Raw genomic sequence first — 18,458 nt, forward strand, 5'->3', positions numbered from 1 at the left:
CAAAGTTTCCTCTCAAAATACCTGTCACTCCAACCAAATACTTATGTCTCCCAAACTTAGCCCAGACCCTAAAATACACATTTTGCTGGCCCTTCTTACCACCACCACCTCCTCTTCTCTCTTCTCACTCATCATCAACATTTCACACCCCTGTCAACCGTTTCAAGTCCTTTTTCTCTTCATCTCTCTTTCACATTTCCATACTACTACTACTACTACTACTACTACTACTACTACTACTACTACTACTACTACTACTACTATCTTCGGAGATGAAGGAAATTTCTGTTCAGAAATCGTATCAGGAAAAGCATCGTGGGGTGCACACTGTCCAACTGCCCTATCAACAGCTTCAAAATGTGCTCGAAGACCTACGTAGTACATGTAGTAGTCCGCAAGAAATGTGGTACAATCCTAAAATGGGATCGCCACCAGAAAACTGCACATTTGCGTCAAAGACACATGCACACAAACGCTTCGGTCCATAAACATCTGCAGAATTGCCAAACCTTGAACTTTGTTGTATCCATCAGAGCCACCGAATGTAACACAGGTGACTTTGGAATCAAGGAGGCCATCCTAATTATAAATTGAAACCAGCATTAAACTACAGACAAGAACTACCCAAAGGAAACTGACTATTATAACAACACTAATCTGTGTGTTTCACTACCTTCTGTATAACTGAGCATCTCTCATTTTTTTATGTCCTGATGAAGAGGTGTTAATCCCGAAATATTGAATTACAACATAAAACTTCAACTGCAGTTTTGTCCTCATTTTTGCATTTTATTTTACATTGTTTCGGCCTTAACAAGTTTTTATTTAATCCATACAAATACACATACGTACATAAACTCTCACACACACACACGCGCGTGCATACATGCATGTATGAATTCTAAAGTTAAACTGTTATAATCTCACTTCTGTAATTTCATAATTCTCTGCTTCTCCCCATCACTCTGTATTCATATACTTTTCATCTGTCCCATAAATAATCTTGTCTCATGCACCATATACTAAAACTCACTGCACCACCACCACCACCACCACCACCACCACCACCACCACCACCACCACCACCACCACCACCACCACCACTACCATTACTACCGCTGTCACCACCATGAGCCTCACAAAGCAACTGACCACTTAGTGCACGCACAACTGGTTTACTTTAAATGCAAGCGTGTACGCATGCGCGTGCTTTTATATGCATTGAGTGTGTGTGTCAGGTTGGGTTGACGTCTTTATGTGCACGTGTGTGAATCTGTGTGTGCATGTATTTGTGTGATTGCGCATGTGATTGGGAGAATGTGTTTGTAAATGCGTGCCTGAGTAAATGCTAATATATTCATGTTGGTAAATAAGATTGCATAAAGACATAAATATGCTTCTTTTGTGTGTGTGTGTGTGTATGTGTGTGTGTGTGTGTGTGTGTGTGTGTGTGTGTGTATGTGTGTGTGTGTGTGTGTGGTTATTCTGTTACATCGTCTGTATATTCTCTACGTTCTGTTTCTATGTTTTCTGCATAATGTTCTTTATGGTATCTGCATTTCTTTTGTATACATAAGTGTGGAAAACCCAGGTCCAAACTTTTTTACAAAAAACATCGATTGTTTCAACCTCATTATCGAAACAAAAACAAGTATAATAATAATAATGATAATAATAATAATAATAATAATAATAATAATAATAATAATAATAATAATAATGATGATGATGATAATAATTTACTCAAGTTCGTTCTTATTGTTGGTAGAATTTATGTGGGTAGCGGGTAACTACCAGTAACCTTAGGTACCCACAAGTTTTCATCAGTCTTTCAAGTGCTAAGAACTCTCCTGATAATCTTTCCTGTCCCTAAGAGGCAAACTTTCTGTAGAAGCTCTATAGGGCATTCTATTCCAATCTCCTTCAACCATTTCTCTATATCTTTACAATTTTCATTATTAATATTATTACTATAATATACACTCAACAGATTAGATTATTGGAAAAGAAAATCCTAACATCGGGCTACAACAAGTTGCCTTAGATGCTACGAACCTTCCTATTGGGTTACAGCAAGTAACCTTAGATGCCAAGAGCCCTCCTAAGTATCTTAGCCTGTCCCTAATAACACTGTTTTCTGGAGCAGTAATAATTTGGGTTTTATGCCTATTTCCTTTATCCATCTGTTCAGATCTTTAGGGATAGTTCCCAATGCACCTATAACTACTGGGATACATTTTACCCGCACGTTCCTTAGTCTCTGTAATTCAATGGCTGGGTCCTGGTACTTTGCTATTTTTTCTGTACCGCTCATATAGATTTTGTTTCATAATTTGGCACTGTAAAGTCAATTATCTGGCACTTTCTATTCTTTTTATCTACTACTACTAAACCAGGCCTTCTAGCTTCTATTACTCTGTCAGTATCTTATACTTCTTACTTTCTTATACTTTACTAGATTCCTGTTCAAACTATTTACCAGTATGGTCAAATCCTAGCTTTCTACATAACTCCCATAGTGGATTACTCTTCCTAGATTGTCATATCTTTTCTTGTATTCTTTCTGTGCCAGCATGTTACATTCACTTACTATATGGGTAACACTTTCCTCTTTTGATTTACATAATCTACGTTGGGAATCTACTTGGTTTTTATCTATCTTGGCTTTTATTCAATTAGTCCTTAATGGTTGACCTTGCGCAGATTATTATTATTATTATTGTTGTTGTTGTTGTTGTTGTTGATATTATATTTGTACATCAATCGAATGAGATAAATCGTTTAATGGAAAAGTAAAGTTTCAAATCATTCCAAAAAATGTTTCTGCGCTCGTTCATTTTGGCGATGAAGTTTATCAGGAGGATGTTCAAAACGTTTTCCTTGCCCCACCCCACACAATTCTTTGTGAGTGCGCTTGCAATCCCTGCACCCCCTATTCCAGAGCCTGTGCCAGTTCACTTTGTATAAATACTGTATACCGTCGTCATAATCTACGCTGCTTATTTGCAGTCTATATTGTATACGTATAACATTTGTGATATATGTAAACCGAGTGTATATTGCGTATGTTCTACGTACTGTAGGTATATCATCATTATACTCTATATATACTGTTTCTATATTGTTTTCACACTGTATAAGTATTATTCATATACTGATTGTGTATTGTCTATATACTCTCTCCCCGCTCTCTGTATAAAACCTGTATCGTTAAAGGATGGTTTATAAATTTAAAATTATTTTAAAATATGAATATTGACTGAAAAAAAAGTAGGACTCCACGCAAGTAACATACAATTAATAATTTTAAATAAGATATAAATAATAAGTATAATTAATAAATATAATAAATAACATATAATTGATAATTTCATTGATAGCGACTTCAAAGTTTCGGCGGTAGATGGCGTTGTCAGTGTGCATCAACTTGTCTGCTCCATGCATAGACGGTAGAAGTATAAAATAGACAGATAGATTGATAGATAGACAAATAGACAGATAGATAGAGAGACAGATAGATTGATAGACAGACAGACCAACAGACAGGTAGACAGACAGACAGACAGATAGATAGATAGATAGATAGATAGATAGATAGATAGATAGATACATTTCTTTTATTAGCCACACAGGGCTCAACGAAGATGGGACAAATACAATGTAGAGCTTTTCTTTTTGGGAGGGGGAAATGAAAAAAGAAAAAAAATGGGGGGGGGGGGTCGATCAAAAGGGATTATAGGAAGGAAAAGGGGGGAGTTCGATCAAAAGGGATCGAAAAAAAAAAAGGGGCGATCAATAGGGATCGTGTATCACACAGTAATGTTCTCGTGTAAAAGGAGGGGAGGACAGTTTAGGTTTGGCCGTGGAAAGAAAAGCCTACGGAAAAGACCACGGTAACCTTGGTCAATATTCTCATTGAAGAAACTATAACAGTAAGTGACTCTCTTTTGCCTTTTTGTTTTCTTTTTTTTTCTTGGGATTTTTTTTTTAGTTCATAGGGTTATGCTCAAGATGGCGCCGTCGTTCACACGTGCCATCCTTGCTACATTCACCCATCTTTTTTTGAAGCATTCACTAGACAAGACTTCCCTTTCTACTCTCACCTTCCTCTTCAGGTGATACTTGAAGAAGTTGATGAGAGATTGCCCAGAGAGGAAAGTCTTTGTCTCTAGACCTTTCAAACGCGTCCACCATACACATTCTTTCGCCATAGCCACAAGTACGATGAAAATAGCTCTTCCTTCCCGTTTAAAGGAAGGAGGCGCGACAATATTCACGATAGACTCGGCTGATAGACCGACTCGTCCCACACGCGATAGCAGTTGTTCGACGTAAGCCCACAGCTCGGAAATGGTGGGACACTGTACGAGTGCGTGCAGAACGGTTTCGTCGCTCTGCCGGCATCTCGGACAGGTCGGCCCCGTGTTTCTCGAGCCATGCCTGTAGAGCTTATCCCGAACGGGTAGTGCTTCTCGATAGCACTGCCAGGCCAGGGATCTCTGGAAGTAGTCCATAGGTCCCGGTCCGAAGGTCGTCTTAAACAGGCGGGTCAGGTATTCCTCGTCGACGCCCAGGTTCGCCCCGAGATCGTAGTCGTACCTTCCCTCCACTAATCCACTATAGAATGCGTTAGTTGTGATGCAGTCGCTCAAGGTTGACCCGGGTTGTTGGAGTTGCCGAAGAGCAGCACGACATTTGCGGTGCCATTCGCCCTTCCTCGGCCTCTTCTTGATCCACGACTGCAGTTCGGTCATAGAGACGAGCTGCGGGAAAGCGCGCCGCACAAACGGCGACCACACCTGTTCACCGTTATAGATAGATAGATGGATAGATAGATAGGGGCCGTTATAGTATAGGCTATATACGAGTTTTGTGACGATGAAGACGTTCATATTATTTGCATATTCCAAGGCGGCGAAATGGCAGAATGGTTAGCACAAGCTTTATGATCTGAGTTCAAATTCCGTGGAGGTCGACTTTGTCTTTCATCCTTTCGGGGTCGATAAAATCAGTACCAGTTGTTCACTGGGGTTGATGTAATCGACTTACCCCTCTTTCCAAAATTTCAGACCTTGTATAGTTGTATATTGCATAGCTGTGAGGTTAAGAAACACGCTTTTCAACCACGTGGTTTCTTGGTCAGTCTCCCTGCCCGGCATTTTGGACAAATATTTTCTACTATGGCCCCTGGCCGAATAATGCATTGTGTGTGAATTTGGTAGACGGAAACTGAAAGAAGCCCATCGTGTGTGTTTGTTTGAGTGATTTTGTTTATTCCTTTTATAATTCACGAACAAGGAAGACGAAGTAAAATTGAACCAGTGCGTGTGTTTATTATTGTTGTAATTACCCTCAAGTGATACAACAAAATCTGTTCCAGCACACAATTTCACATCAAGAATCTTGCAAATCAAGTACAAACGCGAAATACATTATTTGTCAAACGGTACCTTGTAGTTTATTATTTATTGTTGATCTTTTCTCTATGCAATCAAAATATTCACTTCTAAATAATGTACTACAAGCCATCATTGATGCAAAGACCTGGTTAGTTTCTGATAAAATATGGTACAAGTTTCACTTTTGATATATAAGTTCCCTTAAAGAATACAAGCTGTTTGTTTATGTTATAGAAACAAACCATTTGCATTTTGTTTATAAGTACGTGATACGTGTGCCTAATTGTCGTATTTTGCAATGTGATGGGTATGTTGATACGATGTTGCGTCCAGTTTTTGATTGGTAAATATTTCATCGATTCCAGAAGGATAAAGAGTGAAAACTAGATTGTTCGGTTGGAACTTAAAGCGTAAAGAGATACAATTCAATTCTAAAAGATATTTTGGTCGATGTTGTATCGTGTCTGCTACTCAACAATACGAGAATTACACACACACACACACACACACACACACACACACACACACACACACACACACACACAAATATATACATACCTGCATGTATATGCTTATGTATCTTATCTATCTATCTGTTTGTCTGTCTGTCAGTCTGCCTGTCTGTCTGTATCTCTCGGTGCATGTATATATATGCCATTAGATTTAGTATAGAAATAGTAGATAGATACGGAAAGTTAAATAATTTATGAGAAAATACACACACACACACATATACAAGTGTGTATATACACATATATGCATACATACAAATATATGCCTCTCTGTGTATGTGCGCGCGCACCTGTGTATTAACAAGTATATGGCATATATACACTCACATATATACACATGTGAGTGTGAATGTTCTATATCTAGTATACGACTGCAAATAGGACGTGTATATATATATACATGCTCACACACGTTTTAAAAATGGCTTTCATGGTATTTGGTAATGCAACAGACACGGAACCTTTCACAAAAGCAGCTGGAAATAACAACTTCACTTTATAAATAGTCATCGTCTCGACTGATCGCTTCCTTTTTACACTGTATTTCTGTTGAAGGTCAACATCCAAGGAAGGGATTTAGTGGTAATAGTAGTAGTAGTAGTAGCAGCAGCAGTAGCAGAAGTTTTTGATGTTGTTTTTATGTTTTTGTCTTTTTTTATTCTTGTTTTTCACTCTGTTGCATTTCTAAAGGTCACACGCTGAATGTCATTGCCATGTTCGTGTGCGTGTGTGTGTGTGTGTGTGTGTGTGTGGAAGGTGCGTGTGTAAGAGAGGGATAAGGGCGGTTAGAGGAGGGAAAGGACGAACGTAAAATCGTGTATTGGAATATTGAAAGATATCTTCCACATCGATACGAAGATATCTAGGTTTAAACACTCCTAGTGCAGCATTTGTATGTATGTGTGATATGTATTTGGGTATATACATATACATATACACAAGTACATATATGCATGTGTCTATATACATACACGCTCTTACCACACATAACACTCCCACCCATATATATATATATATATATATATATATATATATACATCCAATACTGGAAGTAGAATAGAAGCGATTTAAGTAGGTTACCACCGACCAAATTGATTGCAGCTAAAAGTTTCCACACACATGTAGACACCTATTTCTTCAGTCAATCATTTTGGAATTAAGCTTACACGAAAAAGAATATAAGATGACAGTCAGAACATAGTCTTCTGGTTAGCTCAGATCTTGTACTAACGTAATATGACTTCAGCAGTAAATTGGCAGACATCTTGTAAATATGGACCAGGGTGGTTCGCTCTCAAGGAAGTCAAATCCATGCGGTCGCTAATCAGTATGACATATCTATTTATGAAAACACTTGCGATAATAACAGCCGTAAAGTTTGAAAAATAATCTACTGGAAGACGATGGATGTAAAACAAGGGCGAGTATATTGTATGTACTGTAAGTACATACTATCCTTATAGAGGAGAAACGGCCTTAACATAGGTGAAAGAATTGATGACAATTGAAGTGAGCACAGCAAAATATGTCAGTATCCGGTCTCTATTAACATTCCCCGGAAAAATATAATGGTTCGATAGAGAACCTCGAGGACAAATGGAGAACTTAATACACCTTGTGAATGATTTGGCAGACAGAAACCGAAAGAAGCCCGTCGTGTGTGTGTGTATGTGGTTGTGTGTGCGTGTGAGTATTTGTTCCCCACCATCGCTTGACAACCAGCGTTGGTGTGTTTATATTCCCGTAACTTAGCGGTTCGGTGAATGAACCGATAGATAAGTACCAGGCTTAAAATATTAAAAAATAAGTACTGGTGTCGATTCGTTTGACTAAAATTCTTTAAGGCGGTGCCCCAGCATAGCCGCAATCTAATGGCTGAAACAGATAAAAGATAAAAGACTATTGCTGTTGTTGTTGTTGTCGTGGATATAATCAAGTCAGGTTTTAATTTGTCGTGACATCCTATAAAATGATACATTACGAAGTAATGTAGCAGACGACCTCCTTGTTTTTTTGTTTTTTTTTAAATAGTATTCGAGGGCAAGCATAGGCTGCACCCCTCCTCTCAGTTGTAACAATCAGAAACTATCTTTTGAATAAATTATAGATAAAATATGTACAAGACTTGAAATAGTCGTTATGCAGACAAAATCGCCGTGCAAGTAAAATATGTTGATTACCTTGCTCATTGGATCTGAGATTAAATTTTTTCTTCAGGTTTTCGATCCGTTTCTACTTTATTCAACTTTATTCTTCCTTTTCTCGGTTCTCCACATTGTTGTCAGACAAAGCTTATCGCTTTTCTCTTTTTCATTTTTGAGAAAAATAAGCACAATTGCTTATTCAATGATAAATTCTTTCGATCACAGGAAATAAATACGAATTGATTGCATTCCTTTCTATTTATACAATAAATAATCGTTTATATTTTATCATTACTATTAAATAGAACTTAGGCAATCTCTTATGTTTTATGATAACAAATGTTAATGCTATTTTCTTCCTTTTTTCCACAGTACCAAAACATTTTGGATTCGGTCCCAACCTCATACAGAGCCGCCTGCATTACCCAATGCATTCAATGAAAGCTGCAGTCGAAGTGGAACAGAGGCGAATTCCAGTGGCCAAGAATAGGTTCGTCCAAAAGACAAGAATGGCTCTGAGAAGGCCAATGGCTCGATTAAATGTGATGCGGAGTCCCAGGAGAAGAATGTTCGCACCTGTCATGAATCACCAAAGAATAAGAAACAAAACAGTGCCACGGTTTCAAGTCAACCAAAATTCACCTCTTGCCCAGGCCCGTAGACTGGGTAGGTTTGGTTTCTTCCCGAGACCAATGTATCCGTTACATGGGAATTCAAACCAAGGAAGGATGCGACAGATGGATTCAGGTCGGCGTTTCATGGGTGGAAGATGGAGAAGAAGAGAATCAAGATCAGCAAAGAAGCTTTGGGATTCCAAAAAGCATTAATTTTTTTTATATAAACTAAACTTTGTTTTTAATTACATTTAATCTGTTGGTTTGTTCTATTTAAAGAAGTAAGTAACACAAATATTGTCTTTCCTAGTAAACCTGTTTTTCTTTTGTATTACAAATACCAGTACAAAAATATAAATCTAGGATGATAGACACGATGTAATAAGAGATGAGTTTAGAAGCTTGAATTATCAATGCTATAATAAAGAAAGATGCTTTGTAATTAGTTATGAGTATGTAACTTTTACTAAAAGAAAGCAATTATTAAAGTCTTAATTGTGTAGAAAATGCTTATAAATTCCAATTTTAAAGTATTTTTTAATCAAAATGTGATTTTCAAATTTCTTTTATTGTGGAAGATTTCAACAACACGTTTCAATCAGAAAACAAATTTTTATTCACTGCGGCATAGCGTTCTTAACGTCTTACGTTTGAATCCTTTTTCTTCTACTGTTTCCTTGCGGCGCAGCCTCTCTCTCTCTCTCTCTCTCTTTTTCTTCTTACTCTCTCTTTCTACCTCTTCCTTGTTTACAGCCTCTATTTCTATTAGTTACTTTTATTTAAATTTTTCTATCCTAATAGTTTTTCTCCATTTGATTTTTGTCTCTTCTCTTTCTCAAAACTCTTTGCTTTTATCTCTTTCCCCGTTGTGTAATCTAATTCTTTTCGTCTTTCCCTGCGCACTCTGTTACTCATAAAAGTCTTGCTACACTATTCAAACCAAAATACGCCATGAAAGAAAAGAGACACTTCAACATTAAACTGGTGAAATCAGATGAATCAATCGTTTTTTTATAATCCAAACATTATAAATATGATGTTCACAATTAACATACGAACACACATTCAAATATATACATTTAAACATACACACACATTACACGTGCGCGAGATGTGTGTAGTAACTCCTATAATAAATTTCGCGTTGTAGGACAACTGGTGGAGCATCGAATAGTCGACAGCATGGTGCCGAAAGCTACTCTTAAGAAATAACCATGCTATGATCTGAGCACAGCACTTATATATAATTATCTGCTCAGCCTAAACACGGTGTTATCGCTGGTTACATTGCTACAAAAATGTTTCTACTTTAACAAAATACAAATACATTTCATTCCAATTGTTTTGTTTCACGATAATTTTATTCTCTTTATATAGTCAAGTGTTGTCACATTCTTGCATATTTTCTACCTTGTCTTTTTTTTTCTAGTTCCTCTGAAAAATAACTGGACAGTTCTGCAGCGGTAACCTTCCTTCTTCACAGAGATGCAACTTGCTTTATAGTGGCGTTGTCCGAATGTTGCAGAGTCAGAGCTAGGGACATATATATATATATATATATATATATATATATATATATATATATATATATATATATATATATATATATATATATGCATGTGTGATATGTATTTACACACACACACACACACACACACACACACACACACACACACACACACACACACACATATATATATATATATATATATATATATATATATGTTGTTGTACTTGGGGATGGTCATATTGCCAGTTTAGCCAATAAAAACACACGCACTGTATATTTGGTGTTAATTTTTTTTTTTTTTTTTTCAGCTTTATATTACGTTAATCTTAATCTTAATCTTATTTCGGCCAGAGTTCTTTCGTCACACTTCTGTGACCTCATCAGTGGTCCTTTGTTTCCTTCTTTCTTATGTGTGTCTCACCTTGCTAACTATCAGCCATTTTGTATTTTGTATTCCTATTGTATGTGTCTACGCATGCGTGTCCTTCAATGTGTCTGTGTCTTTTGTAAGTGCATGTGTGTATGGGGAGTGTCTGTATCACCTATATTCTCTGTTAATACGTGTTCATTTGTATTAGTTTTTATTTATTTATATGTTCATGTGTGTGTGTGTGTGTGTGTGTTTTTTTTATTTTTATTTATTTATTTTTTTTATTTTAATGTGTTTAATTAAATTTTGTTAACGTATGTAGTATTTAATTCCATTTGTTTATCTATGTATTGTATTATACTTTGTTCCTATTATTGTTTTATGGGTAACATGTTGTCACATGCTGTGGTTTGTTAGTGGCGTATGTTAGTGTTCCATTCTAGTTTCCTATTCAGGCTAGGTTTCCCTTCTATTATGTGTGTAGCTTCAGTAATTTGTCTAAGTGCTGCATCACTGCTATGTGTAGATAAGATTTTAATTTCTATGTTGTTGATTGAGCCTCTATGTTCTTGCTCAGCGTGCTGGTACAGAACTGATGAGTTCTTCCCTTCCTTAAGTTCCCTCCAATGTTCGTTTGCCCGCTCCCCTATACTCCTTGCTGTTTCGCCTACATATGTCGTTGTCTTATTTCTGCATCGTCCCTCTGTACATCTTATACTATAGACCACATTTCTGGTTTTGCAGTTCGTTTGTGGGCTAAATCTACATACGATACAGTTCCTATCAGTGCAGGGGGTTCTACTGAAAGGGTATGTTCTACTGATAAGGGATTTGATAGGGTTGCCTGGCCTTTCAACAACCTTATGATTTGCTCCTATAGAGTGGGCAAATCCCATTCCTATCATGGAACACCATAGAAAGAACTAAGAAGAAAATAGGGAAGGCAAGCTCATGGTACAATAGCCACAAGTACCAAAGCGTCATGTTCGTCGACACCACCCCTAGAGGCGAACTGGCGTACCGCTTTAGAAGGGCCCTAGACAAACTTAAGCTAAGAATTAAGGTTGTTGAAAGGCCAGGCAACCCTATCAAATCCCTTATCAGTAGAACATACCCTTTCAGTAGAACCCCCTGCACTGATAGGAACTGTATCGTATGTAGATTTAGCCCACAAACGAACTGCAAAACCAGAAATGTGGTCTATAGTATAAGATGTACAGAGGGACGATGCAGAAATAAGACAACGACATATGTAGGCGAAACAGCAAGGAGTATAGGGGAGCGGGCAAACGAACATTGGAGGGAACTTAAGGAAGGGAAGAACTCATCAGTTCTGTACCAGCACGCTGAGCAAGAACATAGAGGCTCAATCAACAACATAGAAATTAAAATCTTATCTACACATAGCAGTGATGCAGCACTTAGACAAATTACTGAAGCTACACACATAATAGAAGGGAAACCTAGCCTGAATAGGAAACTAGAATGGAACACTAACATACGCCACTAACAAACCACAGCATGTGACAACATGTTACCCATAAAACAATAATAGGAACAAAGTATAATACAATACATAGATAAACAAATGGAATTAAATACTACATACGTTAACAAAATTTAATTAAACACATTAAAAAAAAAAAAAAAAAAACACACACACACACACACGTGAACATATAAATAAATAAAAACTAATACAAATGAACACGTATTAACAGAGAATATAGGTGATACAGACACTCCCCATACACACATGCACTTACAAAAGACACAGACACATTGAAGGACACGCATGCGTAGACACATACAATAGGAATACAAAATACAAAATGGCTGATAGTTAGCAAGGTGAGACACACATAAGAAAGAAGGAAACAAAGGACCACTGATGAGGTCACAGAAGTGTGACGAAAGAACTCTGGCCGAAATAAGATTAAGATTAAGATTAACGTAATATAAAGCTGAAAAAAAAAAAAAAAAAAAAAATTAACACCAAATATACAGTGCGTGTGTTTTTATTGGCTAAACTGGCAATATGACCATCCCCAAGTACAACAACATCTGTTTCAACACACGATTTCACATAAAAAATCTTGCAAAACAAATATATATATATATATATATATATATATATATATATAGATTGATAGATAGATAAATAGATAGATACATTTTTATTAGCCACACAGGGCTCAACAAAGATGGGACAGATAGATAGATAGATAGATAGATAGATAGATAGATAGATAGATAGATAGATAGATAGATCGAGAAGTATTGAGAATAGACCATATGGTTCGATAGAAGTGTGAGTGCGAGCAGACTAAGAACAAAAAATGAACACAGACAGAAAACTAAACAACAAACAGACGATAGATAATGAGAACGTTTACGTGGCAAAGAAACAAGAAGATCAAAAGAAATGGTAAACTCTTTTAAGAGAATCAAAGACAATTTGTGCTGGTTGTAAATTGGAATAGTGTGTGCGTGTGCGCGCAGGAGTACATGGCTGTGTGTATAGCAGATACGAAGAGTGGTGTTGTCTACAACTGTCTGACATTGGGCACAAACTCACACATACACACATATTCACAGAAATACACAACCATAGATACACACATACACACAGCCACACATGTAGCATATGTCCTTTTATGGTAAGGTCGACTCTCTCTTGGGTTCCTTAAGAGATCGATAAAGTAAACCACAGACATGATATAAAAGACCATAGCGTACCAACGATGAAGAATTAAACGGTAAAATGACCCATTTCACCTTTCATCATTAGATCTACGGTCATCTTCCTTCATGAACACTCCTTTTCTGTAAAATAAAACTCGAAGTCATTGCGAATTAGTATCATAATTATTGTAACGCTATTTGTGTGTGTATACATACATACATACATACATATGCATGTATGTATGTATATAGATACTTGTAATAACGAGGTCGAACTAAATCTGATATTTTGAAACGTACGTATTAAAATACGTACGTTTTAGATTTGTGTAATATATAACAGGAAATACGTCCATTTCGTAAACTTTCTTCAGTCTAACGATTTTTGAAATGCCTTAACTGAGGAAATTTTACGTAATGGATGCATTTCCTATCATATACTACGCAAACCTGGAACGTACGTATTAAATGATGTGAAAATATCACTACTTGGTTTGATTTCATTATTACAATTAATACGACTTGATGCCAGTGTAAATTAGCCGATCTTGATCCCATTTAAGTGGACGCTGTAACAACGGTTTAGAGTAGTTTCACTTGAGTCGAAAATTCTGGTAACGTGCAGCACTTCTTAGCGTAACACTATATATATATATATATATATATATATATATATATATATATATATATATATATATACTTACATATATGCGAATATATATATATATATATATACACACAAATGCATATACATACACTTATACGTATTATTTCTGATCTGATCGGAGATAAAACTTGAGTACAACACTTACCAGAAATTTCAATAGATTCAGTTTAGACTGGACCGAAAAAAGATCCTTTTTTCAAATAATATAAGCAGAGTAAGAACAAAATGCCACTCGAAGTGTACATATTAAAGCAAATATATATGTTTTTTTTACCTGCGCATAATTATGCTTAGAATTTTGTAAACTGCATAAACTAGTTTATTATTTATAAAGATTATAAAAGGCATTTATTTTGATGTGTCTTTTTTTCATTGAAGTTAATTGCAGAATCTACGGATCAAAATTTTTTAGTAGTAAAATTTTAAATTTTATTAATTAGAATATCGTTTTGTTAACATGCAAAAACAGAATCAAATGAGATTATTAAAGAGATGACAAAAGATAAATTTCGGAGATGTTTTTTTGTCTCGGAAGTGATTTGTTTTAGACCGTCTGTTGAAGACAAAAACAATTCCAGCATCGAAGATACATATTAGCCATTCAAAAATACACAAAGAATGTTAAGTTCACTTTAACGTTTACTATTTCGTATCAATATTTTCGTCACAGGGTTTCACTGAAGTGGAACCATGTCAATGACTAGGTTACCGCTAGTGCCACGAAAATTTTGACACCGAATAATTAATGTTTAAATGATTAACACTTCTTTGTGTGTTTTTGAATGGTTGGTGTATGTCTTCCATTCTGTAACTGAAAAAGATAAATTATAAACAGAAAACTGAATAAGATAAAACCCAAAGGAACGATAACTGAGATCTAAAAACTGAGTATGATGAGAAAAGATTTAGCGAAAAACAAAATAAGATTAAATCCAGTGAATAACTGAGATAAAGAGTAAAAATAGAAATAAAAATAACAAAAAACTGATAAAGATAAATGAGATATAAAAACAGTGTAAGTTAGAATAAGGGAGAAAACAGAAAAAGATATATTACATGTAATATCAGAATTGTATAAATGAGATATTAGAAACAGAGTCAAATCAATGAGATTTTAAAAAAATGAATAAAATGGATGAGGAATATGAGAATGAGATAATAGTTAAAGAAACAGAATAAGGTGAATGAATTATGAAACACAAGTTAAGTGAGGGATTAAAAAACAAAATAATATGAGAAAATAATGATATAAATAAATCAGGAAGGCAGAATGGCATCTAAAGGCGGAATTGAGAGAATAACAATAAACGAAACGGAGATTAACAACAGATAAAGGATAAATGAAATCTAAAAACTGAATAAGAATAAGATGAAGAAATCCAATTATGATGTATTAAAACAAAAATAGAAAACAAAAAGAGAAAACTAAAAAAATAAATTATATAGAAAAGATTAAGGTTTACGAAATATATAGAAATAAGCAATAGTAAGAAAAAAAAACAGAAAATGATAAACTGGGTATATTAAAACAATAAATATAATCAAATAAATGCGATTTAAAAACTAGATAAGGTGAAATGCATAATATGTATTGATGTATATAAGATAAAGCAGTTGTGGAGCCAGTATAAGACAGCTCATATATAAAAGTAGATTAAGATAAATGGAGGATCAAAAGAGTATAAATGATATTTTGGAAGGGAATACGATGAAGATAATACATGGAATATGATAATGAGATAGAATTAAAAGAAAACTGAACAGGATTAAACAGGAATAAGATAACAGAAAAAAATAAATAAATGAGATTTAAAGATGAAATAAGATGATGCATACATACAAAACAATAAAAGAAGATAACAGATAAAAACAAGATAAATGGTATTTATAAATAAGATAAACCAATCACAAAAAGAAGACAAAATGAACACGCAAAAAATAAGAGAAATAAAATTTAAATACAGAGTAAAATAAATGCGATATAATAAACAGAAAAGAATTGGTGAAATGTGAAAAAAAATAAATAAATAAATAAATAAAACAATAGAATAAATGAAATATAAAAGATGAGATAAAGGAGATGAAAGCGATATAAATTAGAGATGAAAACAGAATTCGATTTTAAAAAGATATATGCAAAACTGATTAAGGTAAACTACATTGATGTGTGTGTGTGTTTGTGTGTGTGTATGTACGTGCTTGTACATCCACCTGCGCGCGCACACACACACACACACATGCACAATTACTTACTCCGTGAGATAAATGAAAGGTATGACAGAATGAGAGGTAATATTAAAAACGAAATAAGATAGAAGTGATAAAAAAAGAAAGAAAAAAACCCGGAAGGGAATACACGAAATATAAATGAATAAACTAAATGGAATATAACGATAGATTAAGGTAATATATATTGGAAAAGAAGAGATTAATGAGATATGAAACAGAATAACATGAATCATATATAAGATCCGAAAGAGAAATTCAAAAACAGAATGAGAAGGATATGATATGAATGAGAATTCGATAATGAATAAACAGAAATAGAAAGACGAAAAAGATACATCAGTTGTAGAAATAGAAAAAGAAAAATCAGACATATAAATACGGTTTAAATGTAAAATGAATAAAATTACTTATAATAGACTGAGATAGGAAAAAACAAGGCAGAATAAGATAAACAGAATTAAGCCAAATGAAATTTTATGAAAACCGTTCATTTATTTTGTTTTATATGAAAAAGGAAGGAAATAAATGAGGTGCCCAAAGAAAAATACTTAGATAAACACACAATAAAAAACATAAACAAAATGTAAAAAACAGAATAAGGTAAAAGAGATGGAAAAATAGTTTTTAAGACAAAGGTGACATGAAATATATAAGATACATGAAATATTAGATGGAAATACGATGTAAAAAAGAAAATTAAATGAGATATTTGGTAGAATAGGGTGAAGCTCATAAAGGTGTTATGGGATAGATGAAATACAAACAGAACGAGATGAAGGAGGTGTGAAATGAGAAAAAGGTAATAAAAACAAAAGGTGAATGACATCTGAAATCAGAATACGATACGTAGAACACTTAAGTATAAAAACGAGTAAGATATAAGAAATAAGATAAGATAAAAGAGAGAGAGAGAGAAAAAAAACATTACGATAAATGATATAGAAAAAAAAAACAGTAAGAAACAGAATGAAATAATGGTGTTTAAATATCAAATGAAACAAATAAAAATCTGAAACGAAAAGAAAAGAAATGATGTATAAAACATGATAAAAAAAATAGAATGATATAAATGTGATAAAAAAGTTAGAATTATGAAGGTGAGAGATAAAATGTGTTTGAGATAATTTATGTAAAAGATGAAATAGTATAAGATTAATCAGATGAAAGATAAAACGATATGAATGAGAGAATATGTGGAGTCCCCTGGCGGGCGGTTAGTATTAGGAAGATCATCATTCCTTCATAATATTTGGTGGAGTTAGAAGATTGAATTTGAAATTAAGGAATTTTGAAGAAATGGATGTATAGAATTCACATGATATTAATTTTTTATAAAATTAAATTTGTTGTTAAAAGTTTTAGTCTTTGCTAATTATGCATAGCACTATTTCATTCTTTTTAGAAATCATCAACATGAGAAAAAGAAAACAAAAAAAAAAAATAATAATTGTAAAAATATAAGAGAAATTTTTCTAAAAAAACAGATTAAGATAAAACATTTCGCAAAATAAATAAAATAAGTGCAATGAAAAAGACATTCGGATAAATAAAATATAAAAAGAAACAGAATCAGAGAAAGGAAGTATAAAAACCGTAATAAGGATAAATAAAACACCGAAGAAGAATGATAATTGATATGAAAAACAAATCAAGATAAACGATAAATGAAACGAAAATATATAATGAAGTAGATAATAAAATAAATGTAGGAAAATAAGAGACAATAATGCAAGATGAGATTAACGAAATCTAAAAAGAGAATGTTATTTATTAGAGAAATAACATTTAGAAAATATGAAACAGAAAAGGTTAAAACACATAGAAACTGAATGAAAAAAAAAAAAAGAGGGAAGACCGGATCAAATATTAAAGTATTAAACAAATGAAAAAATGCTATGCATAATTACCAAAGGTTAGCAACTTTATATTAAATTTCACTTATATTTTTACAAATCCTTTATTTAGTTTCTTTTTTCTCATGTAATGCTGATCATTTCTAAAACGGATGAAATAGTGTTATATATGATTACCTTTCCCTAGTCATTTTAAGAGCTTCGTAATAAGCAAAAAACAAAAAAATTCGATATGTATATTTTGTGCATCTTTTACTTTATTCCTTAATTTCAAATTCAAGCTGTTAATACAGCCACATATTAACGACGAATTGATTATCTCCCTTGTACTAATTATCCACAAAGGGACTCTCCATATTTGAAAATAGTGTCGGAATATTATGAATCTTAAGTCGTTATTATATAAACAACTGCAACAAATCGTTGCAAAAATATAGTAACATCTAGAACTAGAATTCTGAGGTGTTTCCGTTGC

At 34.0% G+C, this 18,458-nt stretch overlaps 1 protein-coding gene across 2 annotated transcripts in view; it reads left to right on the forward strand.

Moving 5' to 3' along the window:
• LOC106878760 (uncharacterized) overlaps positions 1-10,213 on the forward strand; it is a 69,825-nt gene extending 59,612 nt beyond the window's left edge. Inside the window, exons 18-19 of one of the 2 annotated variants that reach the window (XR_016241726.1) lie at positions 8,428-8,950; positions 10,099-10,213. Coding sequence is in view for 1 of the 2 variants with exons in the window: in XM_089351692.1 (XP_089207818.1) it covers positions 8,428-8,882 (455 nt within the window). In the remaining variant the exon portion in view is untranslated. Of the gene's footprint in view, positions 1-8,427; positions 10,009-10,098 lie in introns of those variants that run through there. The other variant, XM_089351692.1, reaches the window with a different exon arrangement.
• The last annotated feature ends 8,245 nt before the right edge of the window (positions 10,214-18,458 follow it).

Source organism: Octopus bimaculoides, chromosome 4, assembly GCF_046866305.1.
Source record: "Octopus bimaculoides isolate indiv1 chromosome 4, ASM4686630v1, whole genome shotgun sequence".
Lineage (NCBI taxonomy): Eukaryota > Metazoa > Mollusca > Cephalopoda > Octopoda > Octopodidae > Octopus > Octopus bimaculoides.